Source organism: Meriones unguiculatus, chromosome 2 (assembly GCF_030254825.1).
Source record: "Meriones unguiculatus strain TT.TT164.6M chromosome 2, Bangor_MerUng_6.1, whole genome shotgun sequence".
NCBI classification, from domain to species: Eukaryota; Metazoa; Chordata; class Mammalia; order Rodentia; family Muridae; genus Meriones; species Meriones unguiculatus.
Window position 1 is genome coordinate 125,123,332 of NC_083350.1, and position 20,579 is coordinate 125,143,910.

Sequence of the window (20,579 nt, forward strand, 5' to 3'; positions counted from 1 at the left end):
AGGGCCTACTTCATTCTAGGCAAGCACTGTACAACTGAGCGACACCCCCAGACTCGCTGTTTTTCCTTAAGGAGGTAGTTTTCACCAAATGTTTCCTGAGCTTCAGAGTAAATGTGGACGATGAAAATTGCAGATGGTGTCTGCGTTCTGCGTGATGGTCAATTTCCCCGTGCCCGTTTGTATGACCGCGTAATCTTTATCAGAATTCTCTGTCTCTTTAAATAGGATTTCATTTAAATTAAAAAAAAAAACGCTGAACTATGATTTTTAAATATTGTTTTAGGAAGGATTTTTAGTTGTTTATCTATAAATTTATTTGTATGTAGTGCTTTCCGGAGTTTAAAGACATGTGTAAGTTTTCATTTTGTTAAGAAAAATAAGAACTATTATTCCTCAATATTTTGATTGCTAAGCCAGAGGGGTGAGGTCCACAATTCATATTTTATTTACTAAAGCAATACCAACTAGCATAATATTGACTCAAACAAACAAAAGATGTCATTCAAAATGTGAGTTCTTTCTCCACTGCCTTTTACCAATCTTATTGTTCTAGTATAAATCAGAACAAAAGTAAGACTCATTCATGAATGAACATCAGACTTGCTTACATGATCAGGTGTGATTTTTGGTGATGGATTTCACCAACAATCCAAATAGTTCATTATTTTGTCTTATGTAGACCTGGACTTAAAGATAGATAGATAGATAGATAGATAGATAGATAGATAGATAGATAGATAGATAGACAGATGGATTGTTTTTTAGCAATAGTAAACATCCATTCCAGATTTCAAATCAGATTTGGAAAATGTGGATTCAGATTTAGTTTAGGAAATGTTCACTGTGAAGAAAAGCAGAGGGAACAGTGCCAGAGGGCGAATGAGGAGTTTATAAAGTTATAGAATAAAAAAATGCCTCCTGTGCCTGTAGTCTTGGGCAGGCATGAGAGGTTTTATTGACAGTGGTGACTGCTTTACACATCTTTCCTGAATGGGGACTTTGTCCCGTCCCGTGAGTGCCAGGCTGTCATAACCACAGAGAAGATAGTGAGCTATTCTCAAGTTTATCTGGCTACTCACTGGCAATGTGATCAGAGGGTTGTGACTGTCAAGTTGTATACTTCTGAATCTACCAGGAAATAATATAATAGCCACACCAAATATTAAATAAGTAGGCATGCTTCAAAGACTGTCACCTCAGAAACTAAAGCAGAGCTTGCAGAGCTAGCCTCTGGGGATACGTAACTGTTTAAACTAGACCCTGCTTGGCCTCTGTGGCAGTCAGGAAAATTCTAGTTTATTTCACCAGCGTTAAAAACGCAAAATTCACAGGACACATCTTTAATCCCAGCACTTGGGGAGCAGAGGCAGTTGGATCTCTATGAGTTTAAGGCAATCTTGGTCTACATATAGAGTACCAGGCCAGAGTCTCATAGGGAGGCACTGTTAAAAAAAAAAAAAAAAAAAGCTATGCTTTTAGGTCAGTTTCAGATTTACAGAAAAGTTATAACAATTGCACACAGGTACCTTAGATTTCCTCACTGTTACTGTGTTTGTTGCATGAACCTGTCTAACCATGATTTACACGTTCTTAGCTTTTATCCATCTCCCTTATCTGTCCCAGGATCCTATTTGGGGTCCTATATGGCAATCCATGTTGCTGATAATCCAGACAGCTTTGAGGATTTAATGTCACACTTACACACTCCTAGGTTTTGCTCTATAGCCCAAGGCTGATAGATGTTGCTCTGTAGCCTAAGGCTGATATTTATTCTTAGGTTTAGCCTGGGGCTTCAGGTTTTGGGTTTTCGGGAGGAAGGCCTTGAACAGGGTCAGATTCTTAGCAGGTCACGCTGAGGCTCTTCCTGTGAACAGGGCCTGTCACTTTCGATGTTAAAGAGTTGGCTGAGGTGGTGCTCAGTTTCTGATACATTATCTCATCTCCCTGAGCCTAGTGAAATAGAGGTGGGAACTTTACCTGGAGAAATGAATGTTCATAGGCACTAGACTTTTTGCTACTCTCAGCTACTTATTAATCTTCCAAGGGGAAAAAAATGTCCGGAAGTCCCCACCCTTGGATGATTATTTTATTACTTAACATGGTGAAAAACATTTAGGCACTTTAATTATCAAGCTACTGCCTCAGATGTTATTTCCATTCCAAAATGTTATTTGTTGTACTGGATTGACCGAGGCTGCCATACCAAAACCTGAGTACTCTAAAAACAAAATTGATTTCCCCCCACTCCTTGAGGCTTGAGTCCAAGGTCAAAATGTCTACATGTTGGCTTGGAGTCCAAGGTCTACAGATTTTTTTTGTCTTCCTAGGCTTGCCCTCCCAACCCCCCACCCCGGAGCTGAGGACCAAACCCAGGCAGGGCCTTGCACTTGCCAGGCAAGCACTCTACCACTGAGCTAATTCTTGGTGTGACAGCACTGTTCATCCATGCCTGACGGTGTCCCTCTTCTCCTCTCCTCCCCTCCCCTCCCCTCTCCTCCCCTTCTCTTCTCTCTTTCCCTCTACCCTCCCTTCTTCTTCCATTCTCCCCCCCCCTTCTCCTCCCCGGCTCTCTCTCCCCTCCTCTCTTCTCCTCTCCTCTTCTTGAAAGGACACTAGTTATATTAGATCGGAGTCCCACCTAATGACCCCAGTTTAATTTATTCACCTCTTTAAAGGCCCCTGCTGTCTCAAATACAGCCTTATTCTAGGGTTACTGGGATTGCAGCTTTAGCCCACATGCTAACTCTAACTTTAATTATGAGCCATAATTTCTGAAAACTATCTATAACTTTCTATCATCAGTAAACATTTGCAGAGATTTAAAAAACAGTTCCTGGTTTCTATGCTATTTGAGATGAACTTGAGCGAAGAAATAATAGAGCTGGAGAGTCAAAGTGCATCAAAGCACACTGCAACTTTGGATCCACTGACATTTCTTTTACATCATTTATTAGCAGTAAGATTTGGGGACCATGCGTTCTCACGTGCAGTTAAATCTATAATGGCTTGGCACTATTTATTGTGAGTGCCAGAAAGAAAGGATCTTTTTGTGTGTGTGCTTTTATGGTACAGAGCATTCCATATTTAGTACATGAAAGCATAATATATCTATTATGTTGACTATATGTTTTGTGGTTACTGTTTTACTTTTTGGGTTTTGTTTGCTTATTTGTTTTTCTTGTTTTTGTCTTTGTCTTTGAGGCCAGGTCTCTTTATCCACCCCCAGGCTGGTCTTAGACTCATGACAGTTCCCCCTCCTCAGCCTCTCCACTGTATAGCTTTTGACTCTGTCTCATGGAGCCTGTGGAGTGAGCCTTTGAAAGGAGAGTTTGCATAATGGCCCAGAGATGAATTCTGAAGGCACAAGCCTCCTCTTCACTGGCCAGGATGTTTGGAGAAAGTTGCTCTTTGCCTCAGGGCTCTTTGCTAACCTATATAGTGAGGAGGATGATAAAATAATAATGCCTGCCTCATAGGGTTAGTAGATTTTATTGGGCAAATTAGATAATTTGTCAATTGACAAATTGGAATAATTGGTCACATTTTTTATGCAGTATGTCTACCATTGCTTCCAGGTTGGATAAGTTCATCCTCCAAGGAACTAACCTAATTTTCACAAACCCACCTAGTTCACGCATGACAGAGCTGGAGCTTGGTCCCTGCTGTACTGGCTCCATCCCAATGTTCTTACCACTGTTCTACAGAACTGATATTATTTTTACACTGATATTAGTTCTTTCAGAATTCTATATGATGTCTTATTACCTTTCAAGTCAACTTCTAATGAGAAAAAAAAATGAAAGAACAGAAAGAATTGTTTTGCTTTCCTTTTCCCTATAGCAGTTTTCTAGAGTACCCATAGAAAAGATGGTACTAGCAACTTTCTTATCCTGTAGGAGAAGCCAAGCCCATTGCATATATGAATATATGTAAATTAAGGTGCAGCTATGCACATAAATATGTAACATGCAACTAAAATGAACACAACGGGCTTTCTGGAATTTTTGTTTTGAAATTTGTTGTTGTTTTTCTTCCTGCAATGCGGAAGAAAATACCAAACATATCAGACACATAAGAAAGTAAAAAAGAGAGTTTAGAATCTCAGCCTATGAGTTGCAACCTCTTTGGGAAGTTCTTATATCAGAGGTCCTGCCTATCAGCTATTCACATCATGATTCAGAACAGTAGCAAAATTACAGCTATGAAGTAGCAGCAAAATAATTTTATGGTTGTGGTCACCACAACGCGAGGAACTGTATTAAAGGGTCACAGCATTGGGAAGGTTGAGAACCAGTGATGTAGAGAGACAACTCAGCAGTTAAGAGCACTTGTTCTTTCGAAAAGGATCAGGGTTCAATTCCCAGAACCCACACAGTGGCTCACAGCTGTCCACCACTCCAGCTCCAGAGGATATAGTGCCCTCTTTGACCTCTGCAGCATCAAGCACACACACACACACACACAGTGCACAGACATAGGTGTGAGCAAAGCACTCACACACATAAAGTAAATAGATTGCATTAAAAAAAAGAACATAAGAAGAATAGTACAATGAAAAAGCATGTACCTATTACCTGCCTTTCATAAAACACCAGTTTATGGCCCGCCTTGCTTCACGTATGTCCTTGACCCCCATGCTTATCATTTTGAACAATCCAAATCATAGCAATCTCATTTGATTTACAGATATTTCAGTTTGTGTCTTTATATGTATGATTTAAAAAAAAAAAAACTAACAACGATACATAGTTATCTTACTCAACACTAGCAAAACATCCTCATGGTTTAGCTGTCCAGTTGTAGAACACTCATCACATGACAGCTCACATGGGAAACTCCTCTTTATGCTGTACCCACGCAGTGCTTTAGATAACACTGAGGAGACTGTGGTGGTGGTGACAAAGAATTGGGGACAGGAAGTACTAGGGCACAACTATGGGGGACAGAACGCAGCCCCTGCAGGCTGTAGGGGCTGTTCTCAGTACTCACAGGTTCCTCTCTCTGGTTCACTAGAGGTGAACTCTTCAGTGCTTTACACTAAACTCCTTTCGGACTTCTCAACTGCTGTCTTCTGGTTCTCAAGTCCTACATGCCCTTTCAAATCTGCTGGAGTTTGACTCCTTCAGGAGGCTTACATCTTAAGCCTACCCTCCTTGGCTATTATTTCCTGCTTTTCAATTTTAGCATTGAAAATTTCCTTTGTTACTGTATAGATCGAGCCTCCAAAAAAAAAAAAAAAAAAAAACTGAAATCCTCCAAAACCTGAAACTTTTTGAGCAGTGACATGATGTCACAAGTGGAAAATTCTACATCGTGGAACTCTGCTTTCTGCATAATTTTTTTTTAAGTATACAAAATTACCTTTACGCTCTGGGCCTAAGATGTAATGAAACGTGTGAGTGTCTAAACTTGGGTTCGGTCCTCAAGATATCTCATTATGTGTATGGAAATATTTCAAAAGCAAAACAAAAAGGAGAGAGAGAGAAAAAGAAAGAAAGAAAGAAAGAAAGAAAGAAAGAAAGAAAGAAAGAAAGAAAGAAAGAAAGAAAAGTCTCCAAATCTAAGAGATGTTCACTCCAAGCGTTTCAAGTAAGGGAAAGCCACTTTGCGTGGAGCACAAGATTAGCAGCAAGACTCACACCGACCAGGCTCTACAAAGTGTCTTCATGTGTCAGGGCCAGCCTTAGCGCTTCATCCACACTCCCTCTCACCACAGCTCTGAAAGATACGTATCGCTAGTGCTGTTTAAGATGAGAGACTGAGGACCACAGGAACAGAGCTCCTTGCCTGTAGCCATTTTTGGGAGAACGGCCAGACTTGCACCCAAGTCTGTGTTGTCAAAGTTCGCCACCTTGATAATTCACCTTTATTCTGTGTATTCATCCTGTGTGTGTCTCAGATTCACAGATTGCTGGTCCTGTAGTGCTTGGTGAACCTTTAGTGCTTGGTAGGATGGTCTGCAAAATAACATGGCAGTCTGCGCTATTGTTAATGACTTGGCAAATGATTGCCGAAACCGCTCTAGCATCCTTCAAGCTTGTTGGAGATTTACAGGTGCCTTGTAGTACCTGTCTACGTCTAATGTAAATCTCATGTCCAGCAATCTGATGTATCGGAGCAGTAGTATTGTGTATTCCATATCAGCCTAATAGATTGCATCAACCTTAAAGTGAGAAAGAAAACTGACTTAATAGCAGTGGTTCTCAACCTTCCTAATGCTGCAACCCTTTAATACCATTCCTCGTGTTGTGGTGACCCCCAACTGTAAAATTATTTTTTGTGACTGCTTCATAACTGTAACTTTGCTACTGTTATGAATCATAATATAAACAAGTGTGTTTTCCAGTGGTCTAAGGAGACCCCTGTGAAAGGACTGTTCAACCCCCAAAGGGTCAGGACCCACAGATTGAGAACCACTGGACAATAACAGCAATGACAACCAAGGAATTCTTTCTACTAGAAATGCATTGAATGTGCTGGAGACTGTGGGAAATTCCTTTCCTATGCCATTTTTCTTCTCATTTTCAAGAGCATGTAGCAGGAATTATTTGGGATCATACTCTACCCCACCTAATTGCCATGAAAAAAAAACCTGGTTATTTTGTTTGAATCATTGATATCCATTCCAAATTATACAAAATGCCAAGTTAAATGTAGCTTGCAATGAAGTCGAGCTTGCTACCCACCTGCTTTTAAATAAATATGACAGCCCAGCTTCTGTAAAGCTACCAGAACTTGGCTTTGGGTGCACAGAGGTCTCCCGGAATGGAGTGAGACAGTAAAGATGGATAAATTTTAAAAGAGGGCTGATGCCCAGAGCCAGGGAAGCCTGGAGTGCCTATGAAACAGCTTGGGCTTTGCTTTGAAGTGGATGTTGATGAAGCTCTTGCAGCTTCAGGATGGAGAAAGATGGCCAATAGGAGAGACGCTCATGGGATAGATTGGCAACGGGGAAGGAAAGGCATGAAGTAAGGAGAACACCTAAACATGTCTTAAGTAATCTAGGACAAAGTGGTCTGACCTCAGGTAAATGTAGTAAAACTAGTGGGGAAAGGAACTGACAAGGAAAACAGCTTAAAACTCAATGGGAAGACTCCCCCGAGGAGCCAGCATTCACTGCAGGGCACGACACTGGCTGTTGTCTTAAGTGTCTGTTTCCCACACTCTTAAAGCTCATGCTGACCTCTTTGCTTCAACCACTTCTTAATAAACCCCAACCTAGCTTCCTAAGATAACAGCTAAATGAATAGTTCAAGGGAGCTTTCCTGTGCCTAGAGTTAGGCACAGGTGCCATCCTGCTATTACTCGTCTTGAGTATGCTCTCAGCTGAGGAGTTGTATAAACATGCCTGTCCCTTCCATGCACATCTAGATGGGTTTGTTGAGGTTGCACCGAATATGCACCTCAGGGCAGCATCTCACATGCTAGAAAGAACACACAGTTTACATCTGGCTGTCAGATATTTGGCTCTACCTCCTGGTACCCACATTTGGTGTCTCTCAGCTTCTCCTCCATGGCATCCTTCCCAGATATAATGTAGGTCCTATACAGATGTTGACACCGATGCACAGGTTGGCAGCACGCCTCTTGGTTTAAATTTATTTCTAAAATAAATTCAGTCATTTCGTAGTTTAAGCCTAGAAATCTATGTATCAATAAACACTAATATTCTTAGTAGCCTCACTGATAAAAATTATAAGAATTAAGTATTACTTGCATTAGAAATATAATTTTCTTCTTTCCAAGTGGCTTTTTTTTTTTAAGAGGAAAACATAATTCATCTTGGCTTAGGAATTTTTCCAAGCCTTGTCTTTTCTTCTGAGGGCAGAAAAACTAGATTGGCAGTTATGTAGCTGAATTGTCAAACAGTGTTAAAATCACCCTCACATACACAACATACATGCATACGTACATGATTACATAATACATGCACGCATGCATGCATGCATACATTCATACAGATGAAAGCTAGGAGATGGCTCAGTGGGTTAAGGGCTTTTCATGCACATATGAAGACCTTTGTTGGAATCCCCAGAGCCCGCATAAACACAGGCCTGGGTCACGCTTGCCTATAATCCCAGTGCTCTCAGGGCAAAATAGGAAGTGGAGAAAGGATTATCTCAGGTGGCTCATGGACCAGTCAGCTAGGTGTCCAGAGGAGCAACACAGAAACCCCGTCTCCAACAAGGTGGAATACAGGGATACCCGAGGTTGTGATCTAACCTTGACATTCACACTATGGCACACCTGTGCACTAGTCCTCACACACACTCACATGCACGCACATACGAACCAATCATACGTGCTGCCACACGCCGAAGAAGCTTGCACCCCAAACAGAGGCATCTGACTTACATCTGCTATGAAACGGAAAATGTTTTGGCTACAGTGGCGTTTTCACTGGGCCGATGCTAATGAAATCTCCAAACCCTTCGGCTCCTGCGGCATGCGGGGCAGCAGTGGACCTCTGCCAGCCCCGGGCTTTATCGCAGTGTAAATGGGGTTTTAAGTGTTTGTTTCCAGGGCAGGTTCTCGCAGCCCAGGCACTTCCCAGTTTCATTGTTTCTTTGTTCTGCCGGATGTACAAAGGATCGACTGTTTTGTTTTCTGGCTCAGAGAGATTAGATAAAGTCTGCATTTCTGAAGTTCACCCTCTAGGCACGCAATCTTAAAATTCATTTTTTACAGCTCATATTTTGCAGATTGTGTATATTTAGACTACACTGCTCCTAACACTTTCTTTAACCTTTATCTGGTTTGGTAATAGACATAGATGGCAAGATTTATCTCTGTGGAACTTCCACTGGGGGAAAGTGTCCCTTTCGCCCTTGCCCTTAAAATGCTACTTCAGCAAAAGTGTTTCTTCGTGGTTGGTCCCACTACTTTGTCCTAGAGGTTTGCTGGCTATTGGAATCTCACAATGGTAGGCGCCTTATTCTTGCCAGGTAACTAAAGAACCTTGTATGAAGGGACATTACCTTCTTTCCTTTTATTAAGGCATCTGTTGCATAGGATAAAAAAATTTAAATAATATTTACCTGCATCACTCCCTCCAAAAAATTTTAAATTTCAATTACAAAAAAAAAAAAAAAGCAACAGAACAAGAAAATTTGAACACAGGGAACTTCCCAGAGACTCATACTCCAACCAAGGACTATTCATGGAGATAACCTAGAACCCCTGCACAGATGTAGCCCATGTCCAAGTGGGTTACATAGTAATGGGAAGAGGGACTGCCTCTGACACAATCTGATTAGCCTGCTCTTTGATCACATCCCCCTGAGGGGGGAGCAGCCTTACCAGGCCACAGAAGATGACAATGCAGCCACTTCTGATGAGAACTGATAGACTAAGATCAGAAAGAAGGAGAGGAGGACCTCCCCTATTAGTGGACTTGGGGAGGGACATGCATGCAGAAAGGGGAGGGAGAGTGGGATCGGGAGGGAAGGAGGAGGGGCTTATGGGGGGATACAAAATGAATAAAGTGTAATTAATAAAAGTTAAATAAAAAAAGCTATGAATAAAAATCATCTTGGAAAGTACTTACTTTAACTTAAGCGTTAGAAAATTAGTTCCAAGATTTTTACCAAGACTTTTCTTTATATAACAGAAGTCATTGAAGATATCATCAGTTCAGTTTGCAAAATTTTTTGTTTTGTTTTTGCCTCCTTCTTATAAATGATTCAGAAGAAAATATTTATTTATTTGATAAATGAGACAGAAATAGGATTTTGAACTAAGTACCCATTGCATGTTGGGTTAAAATCTCTATATCTGGTTTGCTCTCAAAACTCCTTGGAACGCTTGTATTTATTATTATCCCTATTTATTTGTTTGTTTGTTTGTTTATTATTGCACTCCAGACAAACGGGGAGTTAGAAGCTTCGATGAAACTCAGTGTCACATCAATGGTATGCAACGGAGCCAATATTTGAACTTAGCTTCATCCAGTTCCAAAGTCCATGCTCTTTAGAACCATACCTCACTGGTTCCGTGGCAGATAAATCAGCATGGAATAGGAACCATAAGGACAGCTAATGTTGAGCATTACAAATTCCCCAGGTATAAAACAGCCAAGCCATGGAGCCAGATTCAAAGTCACGAAATGCTAAGACATAGAACCGTCAGGCGATCACAAGGGTGGGAACATGAGAAGTTTTCGAAGCTCACCTGTGCTCTGAGCTCTCTGTCTGAGGCATTGCCTTTACCGGCTTCTCAGCTATTCTTCGTGTTTTTAATAATTATTGATATATATATATATATATACATATATATATATAGTCATGGGATCTTTAATTTTTACAGAATGATGAGCTCACATAAACAATAGCTTAAAACATAAAGGCACCAGATTTCATAGGCTGTATTGCATATACAATGTCTTGTTCGCCCACAGGTAGTCTTATGAACTGCCTGCCCAAAGATGCCATCTGAACAGAGAATAAGGTTAACTTACTTGCTGGAGCTGTGCTAATCACAAATGGGCATCTTCTTCAGGGAGTACATTTATTATAAGGTGCATAATTCTGGGTATCATGAACAAAATGCAATCCACCAGGACATGGCTGGAGCTGAGGTCTGTATAACTGTCACTCAAACAAATGGCCCGATTTACAAATTGCTCCCCAATATCTCCTTCTGACTTTTGTGGCCAAAAACTATGCAAGACTGATACATTTTTTTCACATGTAGATGTTTCTCAGTGGTTCTGCTCCCTGCTTGCAAACTAGGGACAGCCTAAATTCTTATATTCAACTTCTCACTATGCCTAATGAATAGCTGCTTATAAGATCATGTTGACCTCTGAGCTAGTTCCCAGTCCCATGACACCCTCTTCATCCTGATTCAAGTTCAATGGTAAAGATTCAGCAAGGGCAGAGTAGCACTCCCCACACTGACCCTGACTTCAAGAATATCACCCAAGTGACATGAATTGTTAGGTGCGAAACATTATCCATCCCATCAGCGCTGTGGACCCTGTCAATGCCAGCATTCTCCAGAACTAAGGTTTTAAAAATATAGGGATAGTGGTAATCACAGATGTTGGGAGCATCTAATTTGGTAAGCAAATATATATTAGGCTCAATATCAAATCTAATAGCTAAAAACTACCCAAATTTATGTTTGTAAATGACACCAAGGATCCACAACCTAGGAAAAAGCTGAGTACAAATTCCAAACTCCTATTATCCCCTACTAGTCTATATTTTCCGGTTGGAGCCTCAGTATTTAATGAAGCACAGGATGGGTGCTTGTCAGTGTCTGAAAACATGCTGAACTTCCCAGTCCAAGAAAACATAGCCTTGATTGAATTTTCAGGGTCAGACCTACCTTAACAAAAAGCCCTTATCAGAAGTAGGAATTCATGTCTCTAATAGGTAAGGGAGCTGTGTGTTTGTGAAATGAGACAGTGGGTTCACAAGTATAGCAACAGCAATAGGCGATATTTTTTCTCAGGCGGTGGAGATTCTTTACATTTTTAAGGAAAGTGAACCTCGGCTTCAGCAGAATAAACAGTTATTTTCAAAGACCTCATGCTGTCTTGTCTTTAATGGTGTATGCTTTGCAGATCCCCTGCCTCCTGCCAGGTTTGAAGTCAACCCTGAGAAGACAGCTTCAACTACCCTGCAAGTCCAGTGGACCCCCTCTTCCGGAAAAGTCACCAGGTATGAGGTGCAATTATTTGATGAGAACAATCAAAAGATACGAGAAGTCCAAGTTCGAGAAAGTATCACATGGAGCCAATACACCTTCTTGAACCTCACTGCTGGTAGTAACTACAAAATTGCCATCACAGCTGTGTCTGGAGAAAAACGCTCCTCTCCCATGTATATCAATGGATCAACAGGTAAGATCTGTGTTGTTGGTAGTTAAGAGTCTGCAATACCTTTTCTTTTCTCTCTTTTTCTTCTTTTTGCTGGTGCCGGGGATGAAACCCCAGAGACTCTTGTGTGCTAGGCAAGCACCCCCCAGCCCTCTATGTCACCTTCAATACTATACGTTATTCAAGGAATGGGAACATGATATCTCTCATAAGCAAATAGAGTAAATACCCTGTCAAAAGGAGGTTATGATACAGGGAGGAGACTGGACGTGTGTGTGTGCCGCTACAGAGCTAGGCGATTTTGAGCAAGTTACTAGATTTCTCTGAAAATGGAGTTTTCTCTCATTTAAAACAGGGAATCCCTATAGGTCAATCTAATTCAAATCCAGGAAAAAGAGATTTCTGCCCCTTGCCTTCCAAATTTGTGACTTATTTGTTCTCGTTCTCTCTCTCTCTCTCCCTCTCTCCCCTTGTATTTTCATAATATCACCCCTGTATTTACAATAGGGTTTTGGCTTCTTGGATATGCTGAAAAATAATTCATCTCACGTCTCCATGTGTCATGACAGCACTCCTGGGAAGTTCCTGGCTTTCCTGTCACTTGCTCTTCCCTCGCTGTGTCTGCTTATTTCTATCTCTTTCCATTTTTCCTCAAGTTTGTTCCTTTGTCCCCTCTAAGTATTGTCATGCTACATTACACTGATTGGCAACATCTAGAGTCATCTCTGTAAAACAGGGGAGATAAGACCGGCAATGCATGATGTCCCTTTAGCCCATAAAGCCTGTGGACTTAATAAAGATGGTTAATGAAGGTTCCATTGAACTCTCAAGAGAGCCATTACTAATTATTGCTATCATACAAGTTAGAATATGGCTACAAGTCTAAGTAAAGATGTAAATTAAAGAACTCCGCCTCTGTCTTTCTACAAGGGGATCATGAATGACATTCTGGACTTGTGTTTTCTTCCCACTAGTGCCGTCTCCAGTGAAAGATATCGGCGTTTCCCCCAATCCGAATTCTCTCCTCATTTCCTGGTCTCGTGGTTCTGGGAATGTGGAGCAATACAGGCTGATGCTGATGGATAAAGGAACCATAGTCCAAGACAGGAAGGTGGACAAGCAGGACACTTCTTACGCTTTACATGGCTTGACCCCTGGCCACCTCTACAACCTCACCATTGTCACCATGGCCTCGGGCCTGCAAAACTACCGGTGGAGACTAGTGAGGACAGGTAAGCGCCTCCTCTTGGCTAAACAAGAGCAAAGCTCAAAGTGAGTTTAAACCGGGTATGTTTTTGGATAATGGTAATGTAGGATAAACTGAAATTCATGTGAGTTATAGAAAGACTTTCACATACATCGGTGTTCATGAAGAAAAAAGATTCTCTTTTGTTCTAAAGTTGAAACTAGCCCTTGGCAATATTTTAAAGCAAAGTTAGTTGCTGATACGGTTCAAACTTTTTGATTTAATACACAGCAAAGGCCCCCAAAGGCTCTTAACTAGGCGTCTACTATCTTTGTAATCACCCACAGTAAGTCGGGAGTGCTTTTTTAGTGCTATAAAGAGACATCCCTATATGACAGTCATTTCTAAAACCCTTTACCATGAAAGCATGACATAGAGCCCAGTCCCACAGCCCAACCTAAACTGAAAAAAAATAAAAAAACCTAATTGGTGCTAGTGATTAATGAATTGTTCATTTGCACATTCATTTACTGAGTGTTCAGTATATGCTAAGCATTGCAGGTTAGTGCCAGTCAAGAGAGACAATGTCAGAGCCCTCACGGAACTTATAGTCATCTGCTCCTAATTAGTACAATGTGGTGATAAACCTTTTCTCTGTGTGAGTTGTCTAATTTTAAAGTAAACTGTAATATAGGTGGTACCTTTGGAATCATTCTAATGGGAAGAGTATCTAGAACTACAGGAAGCTAAGGAGAAAGATTTGGGGGACTCCTACATATAACACATAACACACTTCAAAGACATGTCAATGCTCCTAAATAAGAGATATGTCAAGAACAAGTAAAGCCATATGCACACTTGCAATCCCAACACTCAGGAAGCTGAGGCAGGAGGATAACAAATTTGAGAACAGCCTTGACTATATAGCAAGTTCTAGACCATCCTGGACTGGAGAGAAAGAGAGGGAGGGAGAAGGAGAGGAAGGAAGAGAGACAGAGAGATACAGGGACAGTACGATAGAGAGACAAACACAGAGACAAAGATACAGAGAGAGAGAAAAAAACCCACAAATTTGCCTTCTGAGTGTCCTGTGCAAAGTCATTGTGCTATAGTCTCTCTTCTAGTGAAACTGTACTAATTTGTATTATGCCATTAGGCATAGTTACAGCATGTGTAAGAGGTAGAAAAAAATATTCACCAAAGCTTATCTCTTGTCCTGAGTTTTCCTTTGATGAAAGAGTAACACAGCTCTTCATCATGACTTAATATAAGAAGTGTTTTAGTGGGTTGGGGAGATGGCTCGGCTGTCAGGAGTGCTTGCTGCTCTCCTGGGATTTGCTTCTAGCACCCTCATTGGGCAGCTTACAACTGCCTGTATCTCCAGCCCCCTGGAATCAATGTCCTCTTCTGGCATCCGTGGGCACTTGCACACACGTGACATACATTCTCTCTCTCTCTCTCTCTCACACACACACACACACACACACACACACACCTTTTAAAAAATATTTTAGCAGCCAAGAGCAGTGGCACACACCTGTACTCCCAGCATTCAGGAGGAAGAGGCAGGCTGATCTCTGTGAGTTTGAGGCCAGCCTGACCTACAAAGTGAGTCCAGGACAGCCAAGGCTACACAGAGAAACCTTATCTCAAAACAAAACAAAACAGTATTTTAGCACACAAATTTGTACAACTACCAACTAATCCACCTATTTAGTGTGTACTTGATATTTATTAAGTATATAAACACTCACAAAAAAATTAAGCAGGGGGCTGGAGAAATGGCTCAGAGGTAAGTCCTGAGTTCAATTCCCAGCAACCACATGGTATAACCATCTATAATGAGATCTGGTGCCCTCTTCTGGCCTGCTGGCACAAATGCAGGCAGAAAACTGTATAAATAAAATAAATAAATAAATCTAAGAAAGAAAGAAAGAAAGGCAGGAAAGAAGAAAGAAAGAAAGGAAAAGAAATTAAGTAGATGGCATATCTCATTGTAAAGTCTCTCTAAAGAGTCCCAGAGCTGCAAAGGAATGCAGAGAATGTTCTAACCAAGCTTTATTTGCCAGGAAGCAACTAGGCAGAGTGAGACTGGCAGAGAACTGCCCAGTGTTCTGTGGACCGCTTGGCAAGTCCACCCAGAATCCAGGCTCCTGACTGTAAGACGCTCTTGCCATAGCGCAGTCTTGCTTGGATTTCCAGTATCGTCTTGTCTCTCAAGCAGTTTTCTCTTGATCCAAGAGTATGTAACCACAGGCACTAAAGTCCCGGTGAAAATGTGCCTATAGGAAGGGCAAGAGATGAGGAGTAAAATCTCTGTTTTATTCCTTGCTGATTAGCTCCGATGGCGGTCCCAGATCTGAAGGTCACAAATGATGGCAGTCCGACTTCTCTAAAAGTCAAGTGGCAGAAACCTCTTGGAGATGTAGACTCCTACAACGTTACCCTGTCTCACCAAGGGACCATCAAGGAATCCAAAACATTAGCGCCTCGTGTTACTGAAATTCAGTTTACAGACTTAGTTCCTGGGCGGCTTTACCAGGTTACCATCATCTGTGTCTCTGGTGAACTGTCTGCTCAGAAGATGGCAATGGGCAGAACAGGTAAGTCAGCCTCCAGAATAGTCTTTGGTTGCTTCAATCACTCTCAGGTATAGCTCAGAATAGGACAAAATAACATAGAAGGAAATTTCTTCTCCTACCTGAGAAGGAGGGTTTTTATTACCTTCCTTCTATTCCAAGGAAGCCCAGGGAATAGAACCCATGCACAGAGGTTCAATTGCATAAATTTTGTCACTTAAACGAATGTGCCTGGGTTCCTGTGTGATCTGCATGCTGTCCCTGCTCTCTGCTTTTTCATGCCATGTCACCTAAGTATCACAAATACACTACCACTGATGTCAATAAAGGAAATGTTTATGGTTCATTCTTTTTAAAAGGCCAAGTTAGCACTTAATCATGTTTCCCATAAATAATTTTATTATTTTATGTTACTGGACATTTATCTCATTCTTTATTTGAATAATTTATGTACTTTGAACCTTGGACACAGTTAAATGGTTATGATGTACTATTTCTTTTAAGGCAAGGTTCTGCAAAGCACACCCTGTGGGCAAACCTGCTTGGTGGCTTATTTTTAATACTCCTCTAAGTGAAAATATGACATTTCAGGGGCCATTTTTTATAGTTTAATAAAAGGTTATCTGCTGGTCTTTGCTTAATAGATTTTAACCAAAGATGTAACACACACACACACACATGCACACATGCACACACAGGCAAACACACACACACCAAGAATAGTATCCGTTAGAAATACTAATGGCATCGATAATTTCGTGTCAGGCCCTGTGTAAACACGTTACACCTATTTTGTTTATTTATTACAGGAAAACTGTAAGCTAAGAGCTATGCTGTTAACATAGACGTTGTACAGATAAACTGGAGTATTAAATAACTTGCTCTTGGTCATCCGGCCAGAAAGTACTGGGGTTGGAATTAAAAGCAGGTGGTTCAGTCTGTGTCTGGTCCCAGTGCCATTAGAGATCTCAAGTAAAAGCTGTATGGTCAAAAGGGATCCAAAAGAGTATTCTCTTTCAGAAGATCAGTAGAAGCTTAGTGGAAATGGCTTCACTGTAGAACCCAGACTGAGTAAACTTTCTGGCAAATAAAAGAGGAAAAGAAGAAATGTCTGCGAGAGAATGAATGATGGGAACAAAGTCTCAGAAGTGGAAGAGTTCAGGAGACCACAGTTCTGCCGCACACACTCCTGAACACACTAACGGGGAAAGGGAAGGAGGGAGGGAGACTCTAGGGAGATGTCAGGAGGAGGTCTAGGAGGAGAGCAGGTCTGAGCTTGAAGGGACACAGATGTTAGGTGAAGGACCTGAGGTTTTGTTTGATCGTTGTTTTGGAGAGACCCTGAGTGTTTTGTACTTGAAACATGCCTAAAGCCAAAATGCATGAAGTTTGTTCTTCCCCGTTGGAATAAAAAGAATGGGAATGTTTCATGAGCAACAACATACACTATCTATTTCAAAGGCTGTCCCATTTGTCTGTGTCACCATCATGAGATACAATGTCAGTATGATCTCCAGCACTGGCAGGCAAGCAATGGAAAACAAAGAAAGCATCACCAGACTATGAACAGTGTTGCAAGAAAGTGCATAAGTGTCCTGTTGTTGAAATGATTTTTGCATGCATTTCTTGAACGTCAAATGTCTTCAAATTGAAAAAGTGTACTCAGCTGATGTACACAGACATCCGGAGGGGTGCAAATGTGTACAACAGCAGCCACTGTGTTCTCTATACGTTGCTTCTCATAAAAGGCAAGTGAATATCCTTAATTTTTTGTTTGTTTGTTTTCAATACGTTCTTGGCATGTCCTTGTTTAGTTCCAGAAAAGGTGAGGAATCTGGTTTCATACAATGAGATTTGGATGAAGTCCTTCGCAGTGAACTGGACGCCCCCTGCTGGAGACTGGGAGCACTATCGTGTCCTGCTCTTCAACGAGTCCTTGGCGCTTCTCAACACCACAGTGGGAAAGGAGAAAACACACTATGTCATGGATGTCCTGGAGCTCATACCAGGGAGACAGTATGAGGTGGAAGTCATCGTTGAGAGTGGAGATCTGAGGAATTCTGAGCGCTGCCAAGGCAGGACAGGTAAACAAACTTGTAGGGTTTCACGACTGGCAGAACTTAATTCCTTCCCTGCCTCACATAACCACAGATGTTTTACTTCTGTACTCCCTCCCTAAAGGTGAGATGGTAACAGGATAACAGAGTTTCAAACATTTAATTTTGGCAATTTTGAACATCGAACCTCCTTTCCATGGGTGACTTTCATTATTTTATGAAAGAAGACATTTTAAATTTTTCTTTTTATGCCAGATGGTGGTGGTGCACACCTTTAATCTCATGATTCGAAGGGCAGGGGCAGGTGGATCTCTGAGTTTGAGGCCAACCTGGTCTAAAGAGCAAGTTCTAGGACAGCCAGGATTACACAGAAAACCCCTTTCTTAAAATGTGTGTGTGTGTGTGTGTGATTTTTAAACTGAGTGTTGGGGCAGGGAGGAGGGTATGTGCTCCTGAAAGAAGGCAGAGGATCCCACAGACCTAGCATTACGGGCACTTGTGAGATGCTCAACATGAGTACTAGAAACTGAGCCCCATCCTATGCCAGAACGGTGAACACTCTTAAGCACTGAGATCTCTCTCCATCCCCAAGAAAACATATTTTAAATGCCAAACAACAGGCAAGATACAATCTGAGAATAACGACCAATCTTCCAAAGAGTGCTGGTAACTAAGTTACCATTGCCTTGCCCTAATATTGAACAATTTGAGAATCTGAGCATCAGGTACCGTGGTGATTGACATGGAGAGGGATGTGTCTCGATGACAGGAAAAGCGTGTTAGGATACATGAGTCTCGATCATGTTGTTGTCACCATTATATTGCAATTTCTCTGGCAAATCATAAAACCCTGAACCTGCTTCCTCAACTCTCAGGTGCGACAGTTATCCTGCCGAGTTCTACATTTCTATGATGACTGTCGGGATGCAGAACAGCCCATACTTAAAGTGAAATCTATCTCCTGTAGTCTTGCCTGATAAAGAAATGACTGCACTGATTCAAAGTTATGAGAAGAATGCTAAATAAGATGATGATAATAGCCTCTTAACTCATAGCCTGTATCTTTCAGTGATGTTTTCCTCTTCCAAATATTAATGTCTGGTGGATGATGCTCAAAGAACTAGCCTGCTTAAGTCAAGACACTGTGTGGGTGTCTCTCTCATCTCCCAGTATTTTGCCAGCCACACCAATTATTTTCCAGATTCAAGCAACCTGGAAATGTAAGATAAATAGTCTAGTCCAACCTATTGGCACAATTCTCTGGAGAACCCCCGTCCCACGCTCCATCTTTGATTTTTATTTATTTCATGCTGAATTTGCTTTCAAATCATAATATTTTTTCCTCAGTTTCTTCTGTGCAACCTAGTCTTCTAGTTTAAAAACAATTTGTTCCTTCCGGATAAGGCTCATGTCCATGCTGCTGGAGAGCTCAGAAATCTAACTCTCAGCACTGCGTCTGAAGCAGAGTGTGGTTAGTGCTTTGCTCACCTGAAGGTCTAGAGCAAGACCCTTAACTGTCTCTCACCCTGAATTTTAAAACATGAACAAAGCAATTCAACACTTTTGGAGGCCACTGACCCAGGGTTCGACCTGGACCCCACACACTTGTATACCTACCAGAGTTCACACTGTTTCTTTAAAAAGTATCTGACATCTTTCAGATACTGGTGATATTTTTCAGAAACACATGCCCTTCCTGGCCAGGGAGGTTTTGCAAATGTCCTCAGAGTGAATGCAAAAGGTAGAACCCCTCGATTTGCATAGTTTTCCAGATTTTTCTGTTTCGTTAGAGCAGCAAACCATTTTCACAGGCCACTTAGGGGTCGTTTTAAAACCACACTTCCAGGTGATGAATAAAGTAGCACGAGGTAGGCCTTGATTCAAATCATCAGTGGTTTTTGTACATTGACAAAAGGTGCACTGGTCCATTACCACGGAAGTGCAGAAATCAAATTGCAATTTTATACAACTGACTCTTTTATAATTTGGCTTGCCTATTGTTTGGGAGGACCTATATTTTGCTGTTAGCAAGGCCTTCTAGAAATTGTAATGATAACATCTTTTAAAGAAGTGGAAGAAATCAAGATTCCATTAAGATAAGGGCTACCCTTACTAAGATTGTCATTGCTTTCAAGTTGCCTTTCCCTTCGTGACACAGCAGGGCCCACCCAGAAATACACAAGGGGACTTGGTCCATCAAGCCAAGTGCCTTTGAGAGTAATAAATGCCTCTCACTCAACTACTCAAGCAATTCTCTGTAGTTTCGTGGGTCAGAGGATATTGGTTAATTATTTTCAAAACAATGATCCACAAGAAGAGAGGAACTACAGAGGTGGCTGAGCAGTTAAAAGCACACCCAACTCCTGTAGAACCCAGGACTGATGGAAGAGAGTAGCTCTCTAAAAACTGCTGATGGCTGTGGACTGGACCAGTGACCTCACGTCTCTCTTGACTTTTTCTTCAGTCCCCCTGGCTGTCCTCCAGCTTCGTGTCAAACACGCTAATGAGACCTCACTGGGCATCACGTGGCAGGCCCCTACAGGTGAATGGGAGAAATACATCATTTCACTGATGGACAGAGACCTCTTAGTCATCCACAAATCGCTCTCCAAGGATGCCAAAGAATTCACCTTTACAGACCTGATGCCTGGACGAAATTACAAGGCGACCATCACCAGTATGAGTGGAGATTTAAAACAGTCATCTTCAGTAAAAGGAAGAACAGGTAGTAACACTCACTCATTTTACAACGGCCTATCCACAGAAACTTGCAACTATCTGTTAAGTGCCTGCTATGCCTCTTATGTACCTGGCACGACATTATGACCCTTTCTGTTGTGTTTCAATTTTTACCAGGGTTCTTCTTTTGTTTAAGTGTATTTTACTAATTGAAATACATTAGAGAATAACCTTGCTGTGAAGTTTTGCTTGCA

At 41.4% G+C, this 20,579-nt stretch overlaps 1 protein-coding gene across 2 annotated transcripts in view; it reads left to right on the forward strand.

Annotated features, from left to right (window-relative positions):
* Ptprb (protein tyrosine phosphatase receptor type B) overlaps window positions 1–20,579 on the forward strand; it is a 107,574-nt gene that overhangs the window by 28,670 nt on the left and 58,325 nt on the right. For both annotated transcript variants that reach the window (XM_021656151.2, XM_021656152.2), the window contains 5 exons: window positions 11,570–11,848; window positions 12,799–13,056; window positions 15,350–15,613; window positions 17,404–17,673; window positions 20,111–20,371. In XM_021656151.2, coding sequence (XP_021511826.1) covers window positions 11,570–11,848; window positions 12,799–13,056; window positions 15,350–15,613; window positions 17,404–17,673; window positions 20,111–20,371 — 1,332 coding nt within the window. The remainder of the gene's footprint in view (window positions 1–11,569; window positions 11,849–12,798; window positions 13,057–15,349; window positions 15,614–17,403; window positions 17,674–20,110; window positions 20,372–20,579) is intronic.